At 46.1% G+C, this 15,633-nt stretch overlaps 1 protein-coding gene across 1 annotated transcript in view; it reads left to right on the forward strand.

Moving 5' to 3' along the window:
- Positions 1–2,711: 2,711 nt before the first annotated feature.
- The window catches only part of LOC110511384 (extracellular matrix protein 2), a 31,758-nt gene continuing 18,836 nt past the window's right edge, over positions 2,712–15,633 (forward strand). Inside the window, exons 1-2 of the mRNA XM_036950973.1 lie at positions 2,712–3,013; positions 8,214–8,622. Coding sequence (XP_036806868.1) covers positions 8,241–8,622 — 382 coding nt within the window. The 5' untranslated portion in view covers positions 2,712–3,013; positions 8,214–8,240. The remainder of the gene's footprint in view (positions 3,014–8,213; positions 8,623–15,633) is intronic.

Genomic DNA, 15,633 nt, shown 5'->3' on the forward strand with positions numbered 1-15,633 from the left:
CCATTACACTGTCTAGTAAGTAACCTCTCTCTCTCTAACCCATAACACTGTCTAGTAAGTAACCTCTCTCTCTAACCTATTACACTGTCTAGTAAGTAATCTCTCTCTCTAACCTATTACACTGTCTAGTCTAGTAAGTAACCTCTCTCTCTAACCCATTACACTGTCTAGTCTAGTAAGTAACCTCTCTCTCTCCCTAACCCATAACACTGTCTAGTAAGTAACCTCTCTCTCTAACCCATTACACTGTCTAGTCTAGTAAGTAACCTCTCTCTCTAACCCATTACACTGTCTAGTCTAGTAAGTAACCTCTCTCTCTAACCCATTACACTGTCTAGTCTTGTAAGTAACCTCTCTCTCTCTCTCTAACCCATTACACTGTCTTGTAAGTAACCTCTCTCTCTCTCTCTAACCCATTACACATTCTAGTCTTTAACTAACCTCTCTCTCTCTAACCCATTACACTGTCTAGTCTAGTAAGTAACCTCTCTCTCTAACCCATTACACATTCTAGTCTTTAACTAACCCCTCTCTCTCTAACCCATTACACTGTCTAGTAAGTAACCTCTCTCTCTAACCTATTACACTGTCTAGTCTTGTAAGTAACCTCTCTCTCTAACCCATTACACTTTCTCGTAAGTAACCTCTCTCTCTCTAACCCATTACACTGTCTAGTCTAGTATGTAACCTCTCTCTCTCTAACCCATTACACCGTCTAGTCTAGTAAGTAACCTCTCTATCTAACCCATTATACAGTCTTGTAAGTAACCTCTCTCTCTAACCCATTACACTGTCTTGTAACCTCTCTCTCTAACCCATTACACTGTCTAGTTTAGTAAGTAACCTCTCTCTCTAACCCATTACACTGTCTAGTCTTGTAAGTAACCTCTCTCTCTAACCCATTACACTGTCTAGTCTAGTAAGTAACCTCTCTCTCTCTAACCCATTACACTGTCTAGTAAGTAACCTCTCTCTCTAACCTATTACACTGTCTGGTCTTGTAAGTAACCTCTCTCTCTAACCCATTACACTGTCTAGTCTAGTAAGTAACCTCTCTCTCTCACTGACCCATTGCACTGTCTAGTAACCTTTCTCTCTAACCCATTACACTGTCTAGTAAGTAACCTCTCTCTCTAACCCATTACACTGTCTAGTAAGTAACCTCTCTCTCTAACCTATTACACTGTCTGGTCTTGTAAGTAACCTCTCTCTCTAACCCATTACACTGTCTAGTCTAGTAAGTAACCTCTCTCTCTCACTGACCCATTGCACTGTCTAGTAACCTTTCTCTCTAACTCATTACACTGTCTAGTCTTGTAAGTAACCTCTCTCTCTAACCCATTACACTTTCTCGTAAGTAACCTCTCTCTCTCTAACCCATTACACTGTCTAGTCTAGTATGTAACCTCTCTCTCTCTAACCCATTACACTGTCTAGTCTAGTAAGTAACCCATCTCTCTAACCCATTACACAGTCTTGTAAGTAACCTCTCTCTCTAACCCATTACACTGTCTTGTAACCTCTCTCTCTAACCCATTGCACTGTCTAGTTTAGTAAGTAACCTCTCTCTCTAACCCATTACACTGTCTAGTAAGTAACCTCTCTCTCTAACCCATTACGCTGTCTTGTAACCTCTCTCTCTAACCCATTACACTGTCTAGTAAGTAACCTCTCTCTCTAACCCATTACACTGTCTAGTCTTGTAAGTAACCTATCTCTCTAACCTATTACACTGTCTAGTAAGTAACCTCTCTCTCTAACCCATTACACTGTCTAGTCTTGTAAGTAACCTCTCTCTCTAACCTATTACACTGTCTAGTAAGTAACCTCTCTCTCTAACCCATTACACTGTCTAGTCTTGTAAGTAACCTCTCTCTCTAACCCATTACACTGTCTAGTCTAGTAAGTAACCTCTCTCTCTAACCTATTACACTGTCTAGTAAGTAACCTCTCTCTCTAACCCATTACACTGTCTAGTCTTGTAAGTAACCTCTCTCTCTAACCCATTACACTGTCTTGTAAGTAACGTCTCTCTCTAACCCATTACACTGTCTAGTAAGTAACCTCTCTCTCTAACCCATTACACTGTCTTGTAAGTAACCTCTCTCTCTAACCCATTACACTGTCTTGTAACCTCTCTTTCTAACCCATTACACTGTCTTGTCACCTCTCTCTCTAAACCATTACACTGTATTGTAAGTAACCTCTCTCTCTAACCCATTACACTGTCTTGTAACCTCTCTCTCTCTAACCCATTACACTGTCTAGTTTAGTAAGTAACCTCTCTCTCTAACCCATTACACTGTCTAGTAAGTAACCTCTCTCTCTAACCTATTACACTGTCTTGTAACCTCTCTCTCTCTAACCCATTACACTGTCTAGTTTAGTAAGTAACCTCTCTCTCTAACACATTACACTGTCTAGTTTAGTAAGTAACCTCTCTCTCTAACCCATTACACTGTCTAGTTTAGTAAGTAACCTCTCTCTCTCTAACCCATTACACTGTCTTGTAACCTCTCTCTCTAACCCATTACACTGTCTAGTTTAGTAAGTAACCTCTCTCTCTCTAAACCCATTACACTGTCTAGTTTAGTAAGTAACCTCTCTCTCTCTAAACCCATTACACTGTCTAGTTTAGTAAGTAACCTCTCTCTCGCTAAACCCATTACACTGTCTTGTAACCTGCGTAGCAGAGCAGGCTCCTCTCTGTCTCTCCGTCTGTTTTAAAAACTTGTATCTGCTTGGCAGAGTAGAGCACACTGTCTAGTTTAGTAAGTAACCTCTCCCTGTGTTTAGCTTTCAGACTCTGACTGCGGCTAGGCTAGCCTTGGCGTCCCCAGACTTCTATGAGCGTAGCGTAGCAGAGCAGGCTCCTCTCACTCTCTGTCTCTCCGTCTGTTTTAAAACTTGCATCTGCTTGGCAGAGTAGAGCACACTGTCCTACATCTGTCTTGGGAGAGGGAAGAAATTACTTGGCCTTGCACCGTACAGACAGCCTGCCTGCGAACCTCCGGTAAAGTATACTGGGTTGTCTCACTTTTATTTAGCTTTCTGGCCATCGCTGGTCATTAAGTTTACTGTGTTGGAGTGTTGATAAGGCTGCAGTGAGGGGTGTGTTCTGCATTGTGAGGCTTGTATTGATCCTTGTCCTGTCTGGAGCATGTTTTCTGTTTTCATGTAAGCGATGAGCATCAACTTTTAGTTTACTGCAATGTTAGTTATAAACAGCTTTTAAAAGTCACTTCCTGTTTCTTGCTGGTTAATCGAAGAACTTCAAGTCTTTCTCCTTCTGATGTTGGCAACAAATCCTTTCAGCATTACATCATATCCAACTATCTCGTAAGACTTAAACAAGTAAATATTTTTTTTAAAGTTAAAATAGTTGTTACAGCCTTGAAAAAGACTGTTCCAGAGGCAAACTATCGTGGGTTTCATTATTACAGTCTAAAAATGGCCTCTTTCAGTGTCTCATCCTCTCCTCTAGGTTCGTTTTTATTTCAGTCAGCTCTGTATCCCTCCCTCCCTCCCTCCCTCCCTCCCCTGTTTGTTTCGAGTTCCTTCCTCCATGTGAGCCTAGTCATCCAGAGGGTCACGTTAATCACAATGTTTTCCTCTCTTCTCCCTCTCTTTCCCCTCCTCTCTTCTCCCCTCTGAGTGGATGGAGGGAGGGTTTGTGTCCCAAAGGGCACTTTATTCCCTTCAAAAGTAGTACACTATATAGGGAACACGGTGGCATTTTGGACAAAGAAGGGGTTTTAATCCTTATATTCCAGGGACTATTTATGACTAAACACTGAGTTAACAGTACTGGCATTCTGTTGAAGGATGGTCTCCTGGGAAGGTTGGGGAAACAGTTGAGATATCCCAGGATCTGTTTACAACATAAACTAGTTTGGAGTAAATAAAACCCAATCCTCAACAGGACTGATTCTCCTCTGCCTCAGCGCTAAAGCTCAACACACTGCTTTTTGGCAGAGACCACTGCTTCATTGAGGCAGGAGCTGACGAAATCAAACAAGTACGTCAAACAGTGAAACCATTCTGCTTGTTCAAGGAATACAGGTCTTTGTTTTCTCTAGAAGTTATTTTCAGATGCAGAATAATTGTAGATCTGTATTAATAGCTGTTGTCTAGGTGACAGGATGGATGTAGATCTGTATCAACAGCTGTTGTCTAGGTGACGGGATGGATGTAGATCTGTATTAACAGCTGTTGTCTAGGTGACAGGATGGATGTAGATCTGTATTAACAGCTGTTGTGTAGGTGACAGGATGGATGTAGATCTGTATCAACAGCTGTTGTCTAGGTGACGGGATGGATGTAGATCTGTATTAACAGCTGTTGTCTAGGTGACAGGATGGATGTAGATCTGTATCAACAGCTGTTGTCTAGGTGACGGGATGGATGTAGATCTGTATTAACAGCTGTTGTCTAGGGAAGGGAGAGACTCCTTCGGGGAAGGAACCCTGCTGAGCACCGCCAAACTTCCACCAGACCAGAGCGCCGTCCGGCTATGCGGGCGTGGGTTTCCCAGTAGCTTGTGTAGGATTGCTACTTGCTTGCTAAGATTAGCCACTTTGCTCACATAGTCCTGTGCAAGCAAGTAGTTGCTACATTGAAAGTCAGCGCGGTCCACATCGTCCCGGAACAAAGCAAAGTAAACACAGCTCCTGCAGCGCTGGAAACGTTCAATAGCGACCTCCATTTGAGACCGGTGAGTCAGCTAGGCTAGCTGGGCTTTCACGTCTCTCCCCCTATTCGGAAACTGGCCAGATCCCGGGACACATAGCAGCGCTCACAGCAATTTAGCCCAACAGAGCTGCAGGATTCAAAATAAAATTAAAGTCTAGGAAAACACTGTCAGCTTTCAAAGGTCTTTAGTTCAGGTTTCAGCATTCAACAACAACAAACATACGTCGTGCTTTGATGACACGCTTTCCCTCATTTTTATTTAATTTATTTCACCTTTATTTAACCAGTGCCTTGCGAAAGTATTCGGCCCCCTTGAACTTTGCGACCTTTTGCCACATTTCAGGCTTCAAACATAAAGATATAAAACTGTATTTTTTTGTGAAGAATCAACAACAAGTGGGACACAATCATGAAGTGGAACGACATTTATTGGATATTTCAAACTTTTTTAACAAATCAAAAACTGAAAAATTTGGCGTGCAAAATTATTCAGCCCCTTTACTTTCAGTGCAGCAAACTCTCTCCAGAAGTTCAGTGAGGATCTCTGAATGATCCAATGTTGACCTAAATGACTAATGATGATAAATACAATCCACCTGTGTGTAATCAAGTCTCCGTATAAATGCACCTGCACTGTGATAGTCTCAGAGGTCCATAAAAAGCGCAAAGAGCATCATGAAGAACAAGGAACACACCAGGCAGGTCCGACATACTGTTGTGAAGAAGTTTAAAGCCGGATTTGGATACAAAAAGATTTCCCAAGCTTTAAACATCCCAAGGAGCACTGTGCAAGCGATAATATTGAAATGGAAGGAGTATCAGACCACTGCAAATCTACCAAGACCTGGCCGTCCCTCTAAACTTTCAGCTCATACAAGGAGAAGACTGATCAGAGATGCAGCCAAGAGGCCCATGATCACTCTGGATGAACTGCAGAGATCTACAGCTGAGGTGGGAGACTCTGTCCATAGGACAACAATCAGTCGTATATTGCACAAATCTGGCCTTTATGGAAGAGTGGCAAGAAGAAAGCCATTTCTTAAAGATATCCATAAAAAGTGTCGTTTAAAGTTTGCCACAAGCCACCTGGGAGACCCACCAAACATGTGGAAGAAGGTGCTCTGGTCAGATGAAACCAAAATTGAACTTTTTGGCAACAATGCAAAACGTTATGTTAGGCGTAAAAGCAACACAGCTGAACACACCATCCCCACTGTCAAACATGGTGGTGGCAGCATCATGGTTTGGGCCTGCTTTTCTTCAGCAGGGACAGGGAAGATGGTTAAAATTGATGGGAAGATGGATGGAGCCAAATACAGGACCATTCTGGAAGAAAACCTGATGGAGTCTGCAAAAGACCTGAGACTGGGACGGAGATTTGTCTTCCAACAAGACAATGATCCAAAACATAAAGCAAAATCTACAATGGAATGGTTCAAAAATAAACATATCCAGGTGTTAGAATGGCCAAGTCAAAGTCCAGACCTGAATCCAATCGAGAATCTGTGGAAAGAACTGAAAACTGCTGTTCACAAATGCTCTCCATCCAACCTCACTGAGCTCGAGCTGTTTTGCAAGGAGGAATGGGAAAAAATGTCAGTCTCTCGATGTGCAAAACTGATAGAGACATACCCCAAGCGACTTACAGCTGTAATCGCAGCAAAAGGTGGCGCTACAAAGTATTAACTTAAGGGGGCTGAATAATTTTGCACGCCCAATTTTTCAGTTTTTGATTTGTTAAAAAAGTTTGAAATATCCAATAAATGTCCTTCCACTTCATGATTGTGTCCCACTTGTTGTTGAAAAATACAGTTTTATATCTTTATGTTTGAAGCCTGAAATGTGGCAAAAGGTCGCAAAGTTCAAGGGGGCCGAATACTTTCGCAAGGCACTGTATTTATATATATAACCCTAACCCTTTATTTAACCAGGTAGGCCAGTTGAGAACAAGTTCTCATTTACAACTGCGACCTGGCCAAGATGAAGCAACGCAGTAAGACACAAACAACACAGAGTTACACATGGAATAAACACACGTACAGTCAATAACACAATAGAAAAGTCTATACACAGTGTGTAAATGTAGTGAGATTAGGGAGGTAAGGCAATAAATAGGCCATAGTGGCAAAATAATTTCAATTTAGCATTAACACTGGAGTGATAGATGTGCAGAAGATGAATGTGCAAGTAGAGATACTAGGATACAAAGGAGAAAAAAAATAATAATATGGGGATGAGGTAGTTGGATGGGTTATTTACAGATGGGCTATGTACAGGTGCAGTGATCGGTAAGCTGCTCTGACAGCTAACGCTTAAAGTTATTGAGGGAGATATAAGTCTCCAGCTTCAGTGAGTTTTGCAATTCGTTCCAGTCATTTGCAGCAGAGAACTGGAAGTAAAGGCGGCCAAAGAGGTGATGGCTTTGGGGATGACCAGTGAAATATACCTGATTTAGCGTGTGCTACGGGTGGGTGTTGCTATGGTGACCAGTGAAATATACCTGATGGAGCGTGTGCTACGGGTGGGTGCTGCTATGGTGACCAGTGAGCCAAGGCAGGGCTTTACCTAGAAAAGACTTATAGATAACCTGGAGCCAGTGGATTTGGCAATGAATATGAAGCGAGGGCCAGCCCACGAGAGCATGCAGGTCGCAGGGGTGGGTAGTATATTGGGCTTTGGTGATGAAACGGTTGGCACTGTGACAGACTGCATCCAGTTTGTTGAGTAGGCCAGTTCAGAACAAGTTTTCATTTACAGCTGCGACCTGGCCAAGATAAATCTGGAGACTATTTTGTAAATGACATCGCCGAAGTCGAGGATCGGTAGGATAGTCAGTTTTACGAGGGTGTGTGTGGCAGCATGAGTGAAGGATGCTTTGTTGAGAAATAGGAAGCCGATTTCTAGATTTAATTTTGGATTGGAGATGCTTGATGTGAGTCTGGAAGGAGAGTTTACAGTATAACCAGACACCTAGGTATTTGTAGTTGTCTTCGTATTCTACTGTCTGTCTGACTGGGACTAGAGACCAGAGGCTTGTTATTATGGCGGTATAGCATGTGGAAACTGCACAATTTGGAAAAATTGAAAATTATTCCCTATGTAGTGCACTACTTTTGACCAGAGCCCTATGGGGGGAATAGGGAATAGGGTGCCATTTGTTACGCCATTTGTTACGCAGTCTCCCACAGCTCTCTATATCAGCTTTACCGGCATCTAAACCCCTCGATCCGATGTGTTACCCACAGCCATGAAGCTGTAATTGATGAACTGTTTTATGAGGTCTTCCTATTGGAAGATGTTGTTGCCTGTTTTCCCCAGAGTAGGATAGAAAAAAAACACTGGAATCAGACTATTCTTTAGGGATACCATGGTGCCTTTGTGTCTTCATAATATTTTTTAAATATTTTTTTAAAATCATGTCTTGTCATTGTAATTCATTGACAATGCATGCTGGGATAAAACAATTTCCCAAGTCGGGCTTAATAAAGTAATACTCTACTCTCTCTCTCTCTACTCTACAGACTAGCCTGACTTTCTCCTGAGCCTCTATGGAGCGCTGGGTTCTCTTCTCTCTATTGCTCCTGGTCTCCCTGTATTTGGAGGTGTCTGGAGCTGAAGCTGGGGCCCAGGACCAGAGAGTGCTGACTGGCCAGGGGAGGAGGAGGAGGAGAGGGCCATGGGAACCAGGGGGCCCGGAGTTCAACCAGCCCCAGCGAGGAGAGCTAGAATGGGGGAAGAGGAGGAAGGCAGGAGGGCCTGGGCAGGGGAGAGCCAGGGGGAACAGGGACAACCAGCGATCTCAAACCCCTCTGGGTCTGACGAGGCTGGGGAGCCTTCCAGCCAACGCCGGAGGAGACGATGGAGCGTCTATTTTCATTGAGTCATACAAGAGTGTTGACGAGAGACAGACTAACTACAATGTCATCCCGGGTTGGTTCACCACCACACCTCTCTTTGTCTTCCTCTCCCTGGCCCTCTCTCTCCCTCTGGCCCTCTCTCTCTCTCTCCCTCTGGCCCTCTCTCTCTCTCTCCCTCTGGCCCTCTCTCTCTCTCTCTCTCTCCCTCTGGCCCTCTCTCTCTCTCCCTCTGGCCCTCTCTCTCTCTCTCTCTCTCTCTCTCTCCCTCTGGCCCTCTCTCTCTCTCTCTCTCTCTGGCCCTCTCTCTCTCTCTCTCTCCCTCTGGCCCTCTCTCTCTCTCCCTCTGGCCCTCTCTCTCTCCCTCTGGCCCTCTCTCTCTCTCTTTAATTCTCTCAATAACTCTATTTGCCTTCCATCTGCCTCTCTCCCTGATTTTCTCTCTCTCTCGTACTAGATGGTTGTTCTCTCCCTTATTTTCTCTCTCTCTCGCACTAGATGGTTGTTCTCTACCTGATTTTCTCTCTCTCGTACTAGATGGTTGTTGATATTACGCACCAAGAGTTATACTCACAGTCCTTTTATTTCCTACACAGTCAAACATTTAACCAGTTTGATTAGGTTTGGTGTGTTAGTACAGTTGTAGAACTGAAAAAGGCAGCAGATTATTTCAACAGGGACCAATGTCCTGTATTAGACTAGTAGGTAATGTACTGAAATAATTATCTTGTATTTAACACTAGTAGACCACAGTCAGTGGTTTCCAGGGTGCCAGTCTGCCTGTGCTATCATACCAACTCCTTGTAACTCATTGTCATGTTTGACTTGAAATTGACAGCAATGGTGGTGTCAAGGGCACCGACAGATTTATGGAGGTGTCAAGGGCACCGACAGATTTACGGAGGTGTCAAGGGCACCGACAGATTAATGGCGGCGCCGGAGTGAAGGGCGATTCTGGCAGCTCCTGGCTGGCTGACGGCTCTGGCAGCTCCTGGCTGGCTGACGGCTCTGGCAGCTCCTGGCTGGCTGACGGCTCTGGCAGCTCCTGGCTGACTGACGGCTCTGGCAGCTCCTGGCTGGCTGACGGCTCTGGCGGCTCCTGGCCGGCTGACGGCTCAGGCGGCTCCTGGCTGGCTGGCGGCTCAGGACAGACTGGCGGCTCTGGCGGCTCAGGACAGACTGGCGGCTCTGGCAGCTCAGGACAGACTGGCGGCTCTGGCAGCTCAGGACAGACTGGCGGCTCTGGCGGCTCAGGACAGACGGGAGGCTCTGGCGGCTCAGGACAGACGGGAAGCTCTGGCGGCTCAGGACTAACGGGAGGCTCTGGCGGCTCAGGACAGACGGGAGGCTCTGGCGGCTCTGGACAAACGGGAGGCTCTGGCGGCTCAGGACAGACGGGAGGCTCTGGCGGCTCAGGACAGACGGGAGACTCTGACGGCACTGAGCAGGAGGAAGGCTCTGGCGGCGCTGGACAGGCGGGAGCACCTGTAGTGAGAAGACGGAGAGACAGCCTGGTGCGGGGGGGTGGCACCGGATAGACCGGACCGTGCAGGCGCACTGGAGCTCTTGAGCACCGAGCCTGCCCAACCTTACCTGGTTGAATGCTCCCCGTAGCCAGGCCAGTGCTGCGAGGTGGAATAGCCCGCACTGGGCTGTGCTGGCATAAGGCTGGTGCCATGTACGCCGGCCCAAGGATGCAGTTTATCACAGTGCCATCAGTGCCATCCGTTTTGTTACTAAAGCACCTTATACCACCCACCACTGCGACCTGTATGCTCTAGTCGGCTGGCCCTCGCTACATATTCGTCGCCAGACCCACTGGCTCCAGGTCATCTACAAGTCCATGCTAGGTAAAGCTCTGCCTTATCTCAGTTCACTGGTCACGATGGCAACACCCACCCGTAGCACGCGCTCCAGCAGGTTTATCTCACTGATCATCCCTAAAGCCAACACCTCATTTGGCCGCCTTTCGTTCCAGTTCTCTGCTGCCTGTGACTGGAACGAATTGCAAAAATCGCTGAAGTTGGAGACTTATCTCCATCACCAACTTCAAACATCTGCTATCTGAGCAGCTAACCGATCGCTGCAGTTGTACACAGTCTATCGGTAAATAGCCCACCCAATTGTACCTACCTCTTCCCCATACTGTTTATAGTTATTTACTTTTCTGCTCTTTTGCACACCAATATCCCTGTACATGACCATCTGATCATGTATCACTCCAGTGTTAATCTGCAAAATTGTAATTATTCGCCTACCTCCTCATGGCTTTTGCACACAATGTATATAGACTCTCTTTTTTTCTACTGTGTTATTGACTTGTTAATTGTTCACTGCATGTGTAACTCTGTGTTGTTGTCTGTTCACACTGCTATGCTTTATCTTGGCCAGGTCGCAGTTGTAAATGAGAACTTGTTCTCAACTAGCCTACCTGGTTAAATAAAGGTGTTCTCAACTAGCCTACCTGGTTAAATAAAGGTGAAATAAATAAAAAATAAATAAAAAGGAGACGCACTGGAGACGAGATGCGTAGAGCCGGCTTCATGGCACCTGGCTCGATGCCCACTCTAGCCCGGCTGATACGAGGAGCTGGAATGTACTGCACCGGGCTATACACAAGCACTGGGGACACCGTGCGCTCCACCGCATAACATGGTGCCTGCGGTGGAGAGGACCAAAGCGCGGCGTGGTTAGTGTTCATCTTTTTAAAAGAGAAACTGAACACTTCAAAAATACAAAAACAACAAAGTAACAACCGAAACAGTTCTATCTGGTGCAGACACACAAAGACTGAAAACAACCACCCACAAATCACAAAGGAAAACAGGCTACCTAAATATGGTTCTCAATCAGGGACAACGATAGACAAGCTGCCTCTGATTGAGAACCATATCAGGCCAAACACAGAAATAGAAAAATATAGAAAAACTAACATAGACTGCCCACCCCAACTCACACCCTGACCATACTAAATAAAGACAAAACAAAGGAATAAAGGACAGAACGTGACAATATCTTAATCGGCGTCAGGTCAAAATTTGAAGTAAGCATACGCCAATTAAAACACATGGTTTTCTGAGTAATGTTTCAAATGGACATGTAAAGACCTTAATCGGCATTCCAGCTGTGTACTTGATCTGTGCTAGCATCAGCCAAGCTAGCCTGTAACGGTTCTCTTGGGGTGAAGTAGAGGCGGACCAAAATGCAGTGTGGTTGTTTCATTGTACTTTAATAAAGAAACTGTACATGAATAAACTAACAAAACAACAAACGTGAGAAAATCTAAAACAGTCCTATCTGGTGCAAAACACAGAGACAGGAACAATCACCCACAAACACACAGTGAAACCCAGGCTACCTAAGTATGATTCTCAATCAGAGACAACTAATGACACCTGCCTCTGATTGAGAACCATACTAGGCCGAAACATAGAAATACCCCAAAACATAGAAAAACAAACATAGACTGCCCACCCAACTCACACCCTGACCATACTAAATAAAGACAAAACAAAGGAATAAAGGACAGAACGTGACAATATCTTAATCCGTGTCAGGTCAAAATTTGAAGTAAGCATACGCCAATTAAAACACATGGTCATTTTTCAAATGGACATGTGAAGACCTTAATCGGCATTCCAGCTGTGTACTTGATCTGTGCTAGCATCAGCCAAGCTAGCCTCCCTCTTTAGCGCAAGTGAAGTGAGTTCGGAACAACTGAATGTAGTTTAGTAGAAGTAGTTTTCACATACTGTACCTTTACGTAGTATGTCTGAACTCAGAATAAATATACTTGCCAAAAATAACATGCTTGCTGGGTAAAATGTTTATTTTGATTGGCGATTATCTGCGTTTCTCAGAGTGCCATCAGGTAGCCTGTTTTCAGATGTGTCCATGTAAACATTATTATGCTCTATTGGGGAAAACCCCCTATGTTCTATTGGGGAAAACCCCCTGTGTTCTATTGGGGAAAACCCCCTGTGTTCTATTGGGGAACCCCTCCTGTGTTCTATTGGGGAACCCCCCTGTGTTCTATTGGGGAAAACCCCTGTGTTCTATTGGGGGAACCCCCTGTGTTCTATTGGGGAAAACCCCTCCTGTGTTCTATTGGGAAAAACCCCTCCAGCTAATTTGGTTCTGCTATGGAGGTGTCAAGGGCACCGACAGATTAACGGAGGTGTCAAGGACTCCGACAGAGGACTACCATTCAACTACCAACGTGGCGGTCCACTCGACTGCCACCGCGGCGGTCCACTCGACTGCCAACGCGGCGGTCCACTCGACTGCCAACGTGGCGGTCCACTCGACTGCCAACGCGGCGGTCCACTCGACTGCCAACTCAGTGCAAGAGGCGTCACTACAATCCCTGGTTTGATTCCAGGCTCTATCACATGCGGCCGTGATTGGGAGTCTTATAGGGTGACACACAATTGGCCCAGCGTCGTCCTGGTTTGGCCGGGGTAGCCGCCATTGTAAATAAGTCTGGACTTCCTAGACGATAATAGTCAGCTGCTGTTGGAGCTCCACTTCTACCACCATCACTCTCTGATAACATGACACAGTCATACTTGGAGGAACCTGACACAGCAAACACTTCCTCCCCAAGCTGGTCACCTGGAAGAACCTCACACAGCCAACACTTCCTCCCCAAGCTGGTCACCTGGAGGAACCTCACACAGCAAACACTTCCTCTCCAAGCTGGTCACCTGGAGGAACCTCACACAGTAAACACTTCCTCTCCAAGCTGGTCACCTGGAGGAACCTCACAGCCAACACTTCCTCCCCAAGCTGGTCACCTGGAGGAACCTCACAGCCAACACTTCCTCCCCAAGCTGGTCACCTGGAGGAACCTCACACAGCAAACACTTCCTCTCCAAGCTGGTCACCTGGAGGAACCTCACACAGCCAACACTTCCTCCCCAAGCTGGTCACCTGGAGGAACCTCACACAGCCAACACTTCCTCTCCAAGCTGGTCACCTGGAGGAACCTCACACAGTAAACACTTCCTCCCCAAGCTGGTCACCTGGAGGAACCTGACACAGCCAACACTTCCTCCCCAAGCTGGTCACCTGGAGGAACCTGACACAGCAAACACTTCCTCTCCAAGCTGGTCACCTGGAGGAACCTCACACAGCCAACACTTCCTCCCCAAGCTGGTCACCTGGAGGAAGCTCACACAGCAAACACTTCCTCCCCAAGCTGGTCACCTGGAGGAACCTCACAGCCAACACTTCCTCTCCAAGCTGGTCACCTGGAGGAACCTCACACAGCCAACACTTCCTCCCCAAGCTGGTCACCTGGAGGAAGCTCACACAGCAAACACTTCCTCCCCAAGCTGGTCACCTGGAGGAACCTCACAGCCAACACTTCCATTCCAAGCTGGTCACCTGGAGGAACCTCACACAGCCAACACTTCCTCCCCAAGCTGGTCACCTGGAGGAACCTCACACAGCAAACACTTCCTCTCCAAACTGGTCACCTGGAGGAACCTCACACAGCAAACACTTCCTCTCCAAACTGGTCACATGGAGGAATATCACAAGCTGGTGCTGTGCTCATTTAGCCCGGGGACAAGGTTATGCCGGGAGTCCTGAGATGGTAGTGAAGTCTCAGTTTTAAAGTTTAAAATAAGAACATAATCAAATTCCTAGAATAATGAGAATATAGTACACAAAATAAGTCCATCAGTTATTCCTGATTACTGACCATGCTGCAACTACGGTCCGTACTATCTGGGATCCTTGGGACGTCCATAAGACATTGAAGTTGACATTTAATTGTTCAAGGTTGGAAAATGCAGAAATTGCTCTGCCGTTTCCTGTTTGCTAAAATTTGAAGAGTTCACCTAATTTAAGTTGACAAAGCATGAACTCGGTGTAGAGAATCATTATACCATCTAAACTGCTGTGAAATATCTTTAACATTAACCTCCAGGTATCAGCCCCTCTGCCCCGTCTCCCCCTCCAGGTATCAGCCCCTCTGCCCCGTCTCTCCCTCCAGGTATCAACCCCTCTGCCCTGTCTCTCCCTCCAGGTATCAGCCCCTCTGCCCCATCTCTCCCTCCAGGTATCCACCCCTCTGCCCCGTCTCTCCCTCTAGGTATCAGCCCCTCTGCCCCGTCTCTCCCTCCAGGTATCAGCCCCTCTGCCCCATCTCTCCCTCCAGGTATCAGCCCCTCTGCCCCGTCTCTCCCTCCAGGTATCAGCGTCTCTGCCCGTCTCTGCCTCGAGAACTAAGGGACAACGTGTGTACCAGAGCATCGACATGTTTCTCTCTCCTCTCTTTGTCTCTCACTTTTCCCCCTTCTGTGTCTTTCCCTCCCCCAGCTAAGAAGGGCATATGTATGCCAAGGCCTCAGCACGTTGGAGTCGTAGAGAAGGAAAGAGGTCTCAACTTATCTGTGCCATTATGGCATGCGTGACAGCATGGGCAGCTCCATTGAGGATGTATTGAACCAGGCCTTGTGTCATGTATTTATTGTGACCACTAGACCACTAGGGAGACCTTACAGTGAAATGCTTACTTACAGAAGACAATGCTCTGATCATTGGCTGATGCCTCCCAACCAATTGGAATCCCCACCCAGCTAACTACTTTAAAATGGTGGCCCTCAATAGCAACACAGACAGAACAAGGAGCCAGATGTTTCAATGGATGTATAAATCTGAAACATCTGGTTGGATCTTCCATTCCCCACCAAATATGGTGAGGAGAGGAAGCCCAGTGGCCGGCCGTGGGAGAGTATGAAGCGAGATGGAATTGAGCCGACATTCTGACAATTTTTCTCACAGTTTTCTGTTCCCAAAACTAGGATCTGTTACACACAAAGTGCACAAAGTTTTGTAGAATTGACCCTTTGCCAAAGTTTCAAAAATGGCATTGTTGCACACGCGTACTTCACAGAGAAGGCATTCCTTAACCGACTTGATTGTTTTGCCCTCTATGCTTCATTTGCTCCCATTGGAAACGACACATATGAATTATCTTGGGTTAGTTATTAATATCTTTGATGGCAATGTTCATGCATTTTTTTTTGATTTCCGAGTAGAGATCTCTATACATTTCTATGGTTTGATCAGGCCACCG

Source organism: Oncorhynchus mykiss, chromosome 17 (assembly GCF_013265735.2).
Source record: "Oncorhynchus mykiss isolate Arlee chromosome 17, USDA_OmykA_1.1, whole genome shotgun sequence".
In the NCBI taxonomy this organism is placed as follows: domain Eukaryota; kingdom Metazoa; phylum Chordata; class Actinopteri; order Salmoniformes; family Salmonidae; genus Oncorhynchus; species Oncorhynchus mykiss.